This window comes from Saccostrea echinata, unplaced genomic scaffold (assembly GCF_033153115.1).
Source record: "Saccostrea echinata isolate AGI-Se365-2 ecotype Australia unplaced genomic scaffold, CSIRO_AGI_Sech_v1 ptg000047l, whole genome shotgun sequence".
In the NCBI taxonomy this organism is placed as follows: Eukaryota; Metazoa; Mollusca; class Bivalvia; order Ostreida; family Ostreidae; genus Saccostrea; species Saccostrea echinata.
The window spans coordinates 10,985,906-10,997,337 of NW_026889796.1; the positions used below are offsets into that span (position 1 = coordinate 10,985,906).

The window sequence follows — 11,432 nt, forward strand, 5'->3', positions numbered from 1 at the left end:
GATTAAGCAAATACATTTAAATTTTGGTTAATGTGATAAATGTATATCAATTAGTTAGAAAGCACAGTTTCATGAGGTCATAAAAATACAGTATATATGATAGCTATAAATGCCCCACCTGTCAAAATCTAAAAGATATATTCATTAACAGTTAGTTGTGTACTTGATGGTAAACAGATGTAGAAATCAATTGGATAGAAGCATAGCTATTTTTCTTTTTTAAACTGTCTCACAACAAGCAGTACATCAGACTTATTTTCACCGTTCAGAGAATTAAATGCGAGTGGCATAAACAAACTATTTTGAAAAGCAGCTCAAAGGCAAGTTCAAGATCACAAGGTCAGTAGCCCTGCTATTTAGCAAAAGCCATTGTACCAAGCAATGCATGAGCAAAATATCATATCCTTACCTCTTACAGTTCTCAAGGTATACGGTATAACAGACGGACAGAGAGGGTATAATAGACGGACAGAGAGACAGACAGATAGAAAGACGGAGAGACAGAGAGAAAGACGGATAGACAGACGCCATGCAAAATGATCCCAATGTGTCGTTCTGCTATGCAGGCGACTCAAAAAACATCTACACATGGAAGAAAAAAATCCTTGTTTGACAATTCCTGTCACCTGCATATGATGACCTGGATTAGCTTCATGGAGAGCCAAAGCCATAAAATCAATTGTTGGTCTGTAAAGAGATAATTATTAAAATTTTTAAAAATATGAGTTGTTCATACATTTCATAGAAACTTTTTTCCTTGTCTCACAATTTTTAGGTCATACAGCTACAACTGTAATACGACAGATCGAAAATGCTAAATACTAAAAGTTGTTGCATCTCAAAACAATCGAAGCAGGAGGTTGCGGTCCGTACATAAACAAGATGCATATAAATCATGATACTAGGGATGTCTATGACAAGCCCTATCTTTCTAACTTTAAGAGATATCTCTCTCGCTTAAAGAGATATCTCTCTAGCTTAAAAAGATATCTAAGTAAAAGAGATATCTCTCTTGTAAAAAGAGATATTTCTCTTGTAAAAAGAGTTATCTCTCTTGTAGAAAGAGATACATGTATCTTTCTAGGTTATAAAGATATCTCTCTTAGTCAAAGAGATATCTCTTTTAGATAAAGAGATATCTCTATAAGCTAAAGAGATATCTCTCTAAGCTAAAGAGATATCTCATATTCAAAGAAATTGAAAGATTTTTTTTTTTATTTCTCGAATAAAAGTAGAAGGGCTTGCCATAAATGTCAGTATTTCGGAAGAATCTTACAATTTTTTAGGATGATGAACATTGACTTGAAACACTCCTGGCCGGGATCCATCTGAAGGCCCTGCAAAATACTGTCCAAAAATTCCATCAACTGGATTTGGTTTCACACTGTAAAGCAAAATGTCAACGTTCTAGGAATTATACATGTATGTACGCAACACACTTCGGGGAAATCATACCAGAACAAATTTTGTATAACAATGCTACAATGCAAATCATACTAACGAAACAATTTCACGTTAAAATCTACATTTAAAACCAAATGAATTAATACATTTTAGGCTAAGATCATTAAATTTGATGTCGTTGATAAGTTATGAGTTTAAAGTTTTAAACTTTCCTTTACTTTCCTCAATATAACCATTTTAATCTTGCTTTTTTTTACACGGGAAACCTATATTTTCAATTTTAAATTATCAGCCCAGTTTGAAAAAAATGTTGAAGGTAAACATAAGTTAATATAAGGACAAGAAGTAATGTTATCGTCTAGTGTGATACTGTGGAATCAATAAAATTCGTGGGGCCAATTTTCGTGGATTGCTTAAAATTTACAGGTTCGTGGGGACGTAATTTCATGTACTCTCTTATATCTACAAAAGGAAATATGACTTTGTAATCATGGTTTATTACAGTCCCTGAAACGTTCTACTTTCCCAATTTTCCGTTCGCTCACCGTTCGTTCACCGTTCGTTCAGCGTGCGTTCACCGTTCGTTCACCGTGCGTTCACCGTTCGCTCTCCGTTCACAGTTTTGCGTTCAGCGTTCACCGTGCGCTCGCGTTCACCGTTCACAAAGCGTTCACCGTTCGCTCTTCGTTCGTTCACCTTGCGTTCACCTTGCGTTCAGCGTTCACTTATCGTTCAGACTCCAGTGTCATTCGGAACTCCGAAGTGAAAGGACTTATCTTTTATTAAGTAAGGATTTACAGGTTTTGATTTTAATAAATAACATTCCGTGTTTAAAGAATCATTATTTCATGAGGAAAAAAATTATTTACAATATTTATTTTTATTATTCTAACTTAGCTGTTAGGTTATTTATAAAATTTATTTGGAAAATTAATGTTGTTATCAGTACGTGTATGTACCTATGTAGAACGATGCTGAAAAATAAAATTTAAATACGGGCAAAATACTGATACTTCAAGCACTGCAACATTTTGTTGTTATGTTAAAGACGACAAATCGTTAATGGATAGATAATAATCGAAGTCAATTAATTTACCAACTGCAGCAAAAATACGAAAATATTTATTTTATCACATTTTTTTTTCAAATAATACAGAAATACATGTTAGAACTTGTTCTGAGAATGATAAACAGTACTGCGGATATTCAATTAATTAAATATCTTTAGAGCGAATTAAATTGATAGTGTGGTTTAAAAGAAATATTTGTTTAAAATGTAATACATTAAAGAATTTTTTCTCCTTTACATATATAAAGTCTTTAATTAGAGAGAAAGAAATGCCTTATAACATGATTATCATCTATATAACCAAGGTGATTCTCCAGTAATGATATTTTTCACCGTAACTTTATATGTTTGTCATTCGATATTATTAAGAGCCCCCCCCCCCCCCTTCTCCTAAATCGATTACTTAGGAAGTATATCCAGTACATTTTAATTAACATTTAAAAAGAAGTTAATGTGTTTTGTAGCACAAATATTTCAGTCTCAAAACAAACATGCATCTAAACAAAGTCATTAAACAGTAGTTAGTTCAAAATATACATGTGCCGGCGGTGATATTTTAAATTGGCAGGGAGTATGTTTCAAATTCAAGCGGCTTAATTATTCCAAGTATTTATTCCCAATGTATTTTATTTATTTATTTATTTTTTAGAAATGTTGGAATCAGATCTAGAAATGATAAGAAAAATGTTAAAACTACTTGGAAATACTAACACTTTGCCTTCGTTGTGACGAGATTTTCACACCTGCACAGTGTCGAATGATTTTGATTGACAGGTCAAGCACGTGGACTTCGTGTGAACTTGAAGCAGGAAAATAAAAACCGATTATGACTGTAAAACAAATGAATTTGTTGATTAAAAAATGGCTACTTTCACTGCCTGATATATTTAGAAAAATATTAGAATTTTTGTCTGATATAGGTACAAACATTTGAGGAAAGGGGGGGGGGCTAAAACCGAATCTCTCTCTCTCTCTCATTTGTCTGTTTAATAAAAATTACGACAGCATATTACTTAAATATCAAGTTGTGAAAAATTGATATATAACAAATAATATGAATGCCTCTTTGTATCATCTTGTCCGAGTATAATCACGGCCGGGAAATGTCTACAGATACATGCAGAAGTCTGCTCAATAAATCATCATAAAAAATAAAACTGACACATAAATATATTATTGCATTAAAATTTTGAACTGCGAGTGTACATGTATATTTATGCAATACGTCCACATACCTTTGTAAAATATTTCTTTTTCTCATTATTTTACACGGAATCGCCTTGTATGGTTGTTACAACCGTTGTAATTCATTCTACAAGTCCGTAGTTTTCTCTTCTAAAATCTACATTATTTTAATGGTTTTATACATCAAATAAGAATAAACATATTTATTTTACAACTAGATCAATTTCATCTGTTATACTACAGCGTTCGGTAACAATTACAATGTTTTACAGCGATAAGAATCGTGTTATCAAAAAGTTGAATTTAAACATCGTACATATGTGCAGAAAATATTGTAAGAAACTTAAATTAATAATTTTACTTAATGTACATGTATCGACTTTCTTAGGACAATTTTCACTGATTTGTTTATTTATTTTTGATCTATTTTTTTTAGCACCAGACATTCGAATACAATAGAATAGTTTCAATGCAAGGAAAAGATCAGAGGCATTCCGAATAAATCGTTCATCTTGCGTTCACCGTTCGTTCACCGTTCACTTTGCGCTCGCGTTTGCGCTCCGTTCGCGTTCTGCGTTCGCTCACCGTTCACCGTTCACACATCGTTCACCAAGTTGCGTTCAGCGTTCACACATCGTTCACTCACCGTTCGCTCTGCGTTCGTTCAGCGTTCGTTCAGCGTTCGCTCACCGTTCAAGTGGGAAAGTAGAACGTTTCAGGGACTGTAATTCGTGGAGGATGTTAATTCGTGGATGAGTGGTACCCACAAATTCCATGAAAATTGAGCCACCACGAAATCTAATGATTGCAGAGTAGCCAAAAGTTGAACTATGTAGGAATCATGGCAATACAAAGTCTGCATGTATTTCAATGAAATCTCCTAAAACGAATTACATATGTATGTGAAAAGTAGAACCATTTTGATAAGAAAATTTGCATTAAACAAAACTTGAACATAATCTTCAAAAACTGCATCTGCATTAAGGATATTTACACTAATGGTAAGTCTGGAAGATTTTTAAACAAAGTTGGTAATTTTGGTTTGATTTCTTTTTCAATTGCGTTCTTGTACCATTCAATAACTTCATCCTGAAACGAACAATGAAAAATTGTGTATAAAATCTCTCTCTCTCTCTCTCTCTGTATAAAGTATCGACACGGTTAAGTTTGATAATAATGGCAAAGTGTTCTTACCCCGCTTTGTAAAAAGAACCGGGGATCTGCTTTTACTTTATCAAAAAATTCTTTCACAGAGCCTTGGTGGTTAAGTTTCATCATGACCTGTAAAATAATAAAAATGTTTAAAGAAAATAAAAGTCATTTGATATGATGTCTACTTCATTATCAATATATTAATTAAATGCACCTACCTTTTTCATTTCCATATAAATTCTTTCCACCTCTCTTAATCCTATGGAATGTACTTCTTCAGGTGATAAATCCAATGAAAGGTACCATCTTAGACATTCTTTATAGAATTCTCTCCCTCTGTCCCAGCTACTTACCCCAACATTAGTTCTGAGATTATGAAAGTACACCTTGAAATGGAGGAAAGGAAAGCTGTCTATTTATAACATCCAATGAAATGGGAAACAGAAAAGGTGGTTTTTTAAAACATATTTTTCACAAGATATACAGGTTTTTATAAAAGAAAAGAAAATGAAATTTACAATCACAGGTGCAAACAAACAAAACATACAGGCAATCAATGACACTCTCACTATGACTTACATCTTGAAGAAATGTCTTTAAACTGCGATATTTTTGGATAATTAACTTGATTACTGGTTTAACTCTCTGTCGCATTTTCGTCCTGTATCAGAAAAATATTCATAAATCTTTCAAATGAAAATCCTTACAGAAAGATAAAAGAGTTCACAGCACTACTTCGTCGGAAAAAGTGTATGAACAAATTGAATATTGACTGTGGTTTAAATTACACCAGGGATTGATTTTGTTTGCATTGAGTTTAGGGTTGAACGAGATATTTTGTTTAGTGTATTAGAGAGAAGATTCGCACATTAAGATGTTTTGTTTGAGGTATTAGAGGAGATTTGCATTTTAAGTAGTACTTCATTGCAAAACTGAGAGGATATGTACCTGTGTGCATGTAATGCCTATTTGAGAAAGTTGCCTAAAACACAACAAAAATGCAATTAAATTACTAAAAGAAATTATAGAAAAGCGTAAAATACATTTGCTTTTGTCATGGCCATAGCAACCCGAGTTAGAAGGGGGGGGGGGCTTGCCCCTCTCGTCAATAATTTTGCCGATATATAGTATACTATAGAAAACAAAAGTATTGTCACATATTTTCGTGGAGTCAAATTTTTGTGCTTTTGAGGAAAAAATATTGGTTCGAGGGGACTTGATTTCGTGAATGAAGAAGTTTTGACTTGTTATATGCATAATAATTTACATTTCGTAGAGGACATGAATTCATGGGCCCCTTCATACCATCGTAGAGGACATGAGTTCATGGGTCCCTACATACCATGAAAACATTTTGTAGAGGACATGAATTCATGGGCCCCTTCATACCATCGTAGAGGACATGAATTCAAGGGTCCCTGCATACCATGAAAACATTTCGTAGAGGACATGAATTCATGGGTGCCTTCATACCATGAAAACATTTCGTAGAGGACATGAGTGCATGGGCCCCTTCATACCATCGTAGAGGACATGAATTCATGGGTCCCTGCATACCATGAAAACATTTCGTAGAGGACATGAATTCATGGGTGCCTTCATACCATGAAAACATTTCGTAGAGGACATGAATCCATGAATCCTTTATACAATGTATGATTAAAACATGATGTATGTATGATTAACATTAAAAAATTAGTGATTTTACAGTACTTACTTTATGAATCCCCCCATAATAATTACATCAGATGACCTTTCTTACTTTTGTAGGAATTTTTGCTTAGAGGTGCTTAAAGGTGCTTGGACACAGATTTGAAGTTAATATTTTCTCAAATTTTCTGTATAATTTCATGACTTATATGTTGCTATAGCATTTCATACTAAAATATAATAAAAATCTTATTTCATCTCGAAGTTATTGAAACTTCAAATTTCTGGACGCGTTTGATTGACACATCCTTGCTCTTTCACAAATTTTAATTTCATTCTGAATACTTAAGAAAAGTGGCAATTTTGTTGTGTATTAATGAAAAATATTAAAACTATAATCCAGAAAATTCAGAGTAGAAATGTTCGAAAGCAAAACCCACTCACAGTATTGTCAGTCCGTGCTCAGTGGTGTGTGCAGACTTTAACAATTGAACACACTCGGTGAATCGTAAACATTAAAACAATAACAGAGCTCGTGCCCTGTTTACAAAAACAGTTTACGTTTCACGGGTTGTATTCAATTTGTTAAACTCTGTATACAACACTGAGCACGGACTGACGATATTAGTGAGGGGGTTTGCTTTCGCACATTTCTACTCTGAATTTTCTGGATTATAGATGTAATGTTTTTCATTAATACACAACAAAATCGCTTCTTTTCTAAAATATTAAAGATAAAGATAAAATTTGTGAAAGTGAAAGGATGTGTTAATCAAACGCGTCCAGGAATTCGTAGTTCCAATAATTTCCAGATAAAATAAGTTTTTAATTATATTTTCGTGTGAAATGCGATTGCAATATATAAGTCGTGATATTATACAGAAAATTTGAGAAAATATTAACTTCAAATCTGTGTCTAAGCACCTTTAAGCAAACTGAAAATGGTTGTGCCCCCCTCCCCCGAACTGAAATTGCTTTCTACGGGCCTGTGTTGTAAAGCAGTCGTTAACAGGTTAAAAGAAGAAAAAATCAACTTACTATATTTACATTTTCTATCATAATCAAAGCAGTAGTTTTAATTATGAAACATGTTCTATGATTTTGCAAAGTTGGCAATCTTTATATATTATAAGTTAAGTTATATATTACATAATTCTTAACATGTTTTTCTTAAAGATTTATACAACATTCAAATTCTGGCAACAAAATAAAAGATGAAGCATGAACAAGTACATGTGAAAATGAGTCAACTCTATTACTTTATTTATTGTCTAGTTAAAGCAATGAATTAAATATTTTTGGATTCTCGAGCACTTAAGTTGAAAGATTCGTGATTTATTAAATCTTACTTTCTGGATTCTTGTATCGTTGTATGGTTTGTCAATTGATCCAAAAAAGGTTCGTAGAAAGGAAAGGTTGTAACATTTACGCCTTCAAGAATGCGATCTATCTGCGCTGGAACTCTGTTCTGTGATGAAAAAGTGAACGATTCTAAGTCATTAACTCTTTCTAAGAACACAAAAGGTAATATTCTACAATTTTCTAGATATTCTGTCAACATAATTTGCTCATCTTTATGATTCTTATGCATCAAGAAGATGATCAAGTGATTTATAAGATACGCAGTCTCTACTTACCACTGATACATTATGATACGTGTGCTTCTTTTCTATTGCTGTCTCAAATCTTGATATCATTTCATCAATCTGACATGGGGAAAATGACAGTATTACATGTATACAATATTTTACACTGATCAGATATAGTAAGCCAAATCTAGAAAGGTAAAATGTGAAATTGTTTATATTCAGTTTACCTGCTTTGTGGTCGCCGGTGTGGCGCAGTGGTTAGAGCGTTTGCTCTAGAGTCGCGGCGTAAGGAATTGATCCTTACGTCAGGGGTTAGATTCCGTTGTGTAAAAAAATCTCGAAGGGACATTAAACATACAAAAAAGACAAACAAGCAAACCTGCTTTGGGAACAGTTGTAGTCGTCTGATGTAGTTTTCATAGTCACCTATGGTGTCGAATGGCGTTATTTTCGGCAGTTCAGATGGATCAACTTGGGGACCTTCTAGGAAATTTACTGGATTCAAAGCGCTGTATCTATGCAATGCAAGAATTATGTTACATGTAAATAAATGATTAATTCTGCAACAAATATGAAGTTCATAAATCTTAATCGCATGTATCGTTTTAAAATTACTTTCATGAGATAATTGTTTTTCTTAGCTCTGAGTATACTTTAATTTGAAATCAAAGGTAATTATTCGTAACATGTCAGCCATGTTCAAAATACTTCTCGTTTATTAAGCGTGACATAAAATAATTAAACGTTGAACGGTACGTTTCCCTTTGTCTACTTCTGATACTTCTTATAATGTACAGAGGCATTTAGAAAAATCCCTGAAAATATACATACTCTCGCCAGTCATATCCTCGAACAACTGTCATTAATGTATCATTCAACACATCAAAATCTGTCTGTTGTTTCGGTGATAGTTTGTTGTATTCAATGCTCTTCAAACGATTTAGAAGGTCTAAAGATTTGTTCTAAAATAAATCATATTTTAACAAATAGAGCTCATTATTATTATTGTTCCTGTGAAACTGTTTAATATTCAGATCTGAAATCCTCAATTTCATTAAATTCAGATTTCATGTATACACAATATAATAATTTAACATACTTATGGTTCATTAATTTGGTGGTTTTGGAAAAATATATAATTTTTTGATAAATAAATTCGTGAACAGCTACCTTGGCTTATTCTATCATTAGTGAAAGTTGACATTCTTTTGTCTCTTAATTTCGTAGTCTTGATCAACCACGAAAACAACAAAAATGGTGTTCAACGAATTATGATGAAACCACAGTATGCTTTATAATAAGCAAACCATCGCAAAATCAAATGTTGAAAGTTTATCATTTATTACATTATTTACAATGATTTTTCCAGAAGGCATTACATTGAAAAAAATATGAGCATTGTGCATGATTCATACAAAATTTTCTTCGAATCCCGAGAATGCGAAATTTTCCAGCCTGTCGTTGAATTTGTATATACCAATATCCGTAGAATACTCGGGAGACCTCTGTAATCTCCATTCTGCATACTCTCTCTGCAGGGAATCAAGGTCTGATGACAAACACTCACCTAAAGTCAAATAGCACTCTACTTTTACTTGACTTAGGGGTTACTGTAAGACAGCATGTACATTTTTTCTGGAACTTAAAACGTGTTCACGATATGCCACCACCCTCCAGCATTTTCAGACAATGTCGATTTAGGATATCGCTTCACCTAATCAAGATTTTGGGTAAAGACCTGATGTCGTATATAGAACCATGCTAACATTTTTTGGAAGACAACACTGAAGCTATTATACTACACCACGCAAATCCTTTGGCAGAATCAGAACGTGGACGTCTCATCGAATTAAATTATGTAATAGTACAACAAAGCGGAGTATTCGTGTTCAGCAAATCACAATTACAGTGGGAAAAAAATGACAAGACATGTGCAAAAAAACTGGAGTTACAGTTTCAGTGTGATTTATTTACTTATTGTTTTCCGTTATTTTCTCATATATAATCGTGACAGGGCATTTCCTTTTTACCATATTTTTTGTCAGTACTCTTTCACATTACAATTAAAGGAAATTAAATAAAATACGGCAAAAATATCTTATACTGGTACAAACAATTGTGATATAATCTCATACTAATATTTAATCATTTTCTTTATTTCTATTCTTTGCAGAATAGCCCTTTTGTATATGATTGAATAATTCCTAACTTTCTGATTGGTTGAGATCCAACAAGGAAAAAAAAAAATACTTCGCTTTATTCACCTCCACGTGACCTTCCGGCTGAACACAAGGATTTATTTTTTTCTACTTTGGACTAGAAATAGATTGAGAAGTTTTGATACAATTCGTTCTGAAAAGTTATATCCCTGCACCCAACTTCAACTCAGGTGAACATAATATTCAGGCACATAAAAAGGGGGTCTGTCACCCTCCCCACACTTTGTTCTGAGCGTTAAGATTTACTATTAAGTATGTAAATGTTCATTGAAAGGCTGGTCCCCCAAATTTTTGATGCAGAATAGTCAAAGCCCAAAGCCCTCCTATGTTATTGGACCCTAACACCCCCGCGAAATATTTTTTTTTTTATTTGCTATTCAAAGATTTTTTTTCTGATAAGTTTGTCATTTATTGTGCTTATAACCCCTCCAACTTTCAAAATCGATACTACGTGCCAGACTTCAGCAAATGCATACAAGAAAGATGGCATGTTTGCTTAAAGGGTTTGTGTAATTAAATAATTGAATCATATAATAAAACATCTATTGTTTTTTTTAATTAGTGCAATGATTTAACCACATTCAAAGTACAATATTCACCTTGTCCTTCCGGTGCGGTGAATATTGTACTCTTTAAGTGGCTAAATCATCGTATTGACCTTAAAAACAGCAATAATTATGTCCTGTTTAGCATAATGGTAACCTTGATCTGATTATGATTCATGTAAAGCTTCTCAATTTTTCCGGTATGTATGTATGTGTGCTATGAAAATGAATGATTGACGTGTATACATAGAAAAAAAAACCCACATACGATAGAAAGATTTAAAAATCATTGACTGAATAGACTAACATCATCAGCACTAATTGATTATTGATCCAAAAATTTTGCCATAATTATCGACCTTATAAAGTGTAACTACTAGATAAAATATTTTCATGCCTTGGAAAATTACACAAATGCGAAATAGTTTAAGGATGATAAATTTTGTTTCATGAAGTAATATACATGTAAATAATTAAATATGAATTCCTTTTTGAGAACAACCTACCTTCTGTCATCAGTAATACCGTTAAAACCAGCACAGATTTCCAATACATCTCCATTTTGCCACAAATAATGTATCACACAAACAGAATAGGATGCTGCATTCACAGATTGTTC

At 33.0% G+C, this 11,432-nt stretch overlaps 1 protein-coding gene across 4 annotated transcripts in view; it reads right to left on the reverse strand.

The window, feature by feature from the left end:
* LOC133202365 (uncharacterized) overlaps positions 1 to 11,432 on the reverse strand; it is a 34,205-nt gene extending 22,773 nt beyond the window's left edge. For 2 of the 4 annotated variants that reach the window (XR_009723244.1, XM_061338180.1), the window contains exons 1-12: positions 11,320 to 11,431; positions 9,465 to 9,616; positions 8,881 to 9,011; positions 8,429 to 8,564; positions 8,098 to 8,166; positions 7,810 to 7,928; positions 5,390 to 5,471; positions 5,029 to 5,196; positions 4,853 to 4,939; positions 4,653 to 4,747; positions 1,277 to 1,384; positions 627 to 687 (exon numbers count right to left, since the gene is read on the reverse strand). Coding sequence is in view for 3 of the 4 variants with exons in the window: in XM_061338180.1 (XP_061194164.1) it covers positions 627 to 687; positions 1,277 to 1,384; positions 4,653 to 4,747; positions 4,853 to 4,939; positions 5,029 to 5,196; positions 5,390 to 5,471; positions 7,810 to 7,928; positions 8,098 to 8,166; positions 8,429 to 8,564; positions 8,881 to 9,011; positions 9,465 to 9,616; positions 11,320 to 11,374 (1,263 nt within the window). In the remaining variant the exon portion in view is untranslated. Of the gene's footprint in view, positions 1 to 626; positions 688 to 1,276; positions 1,385 to 4,652; positions 4,748 to 4,852; positions 4,940 to 5,028; positions 5,197 to 5,389; positions 5,472 to 7,809; positions 7,929 to 8,097; positions 8,167 to 8,428; positions 8,565 to 8,880; positions 9,012 to 9,464; positions 9,617 to 11,319 lie in introns of all 4 variants that reach the window. The other 2 variants (XM_061338182.1, XM_061338181.1) reach the window with 1 other exon arrangement.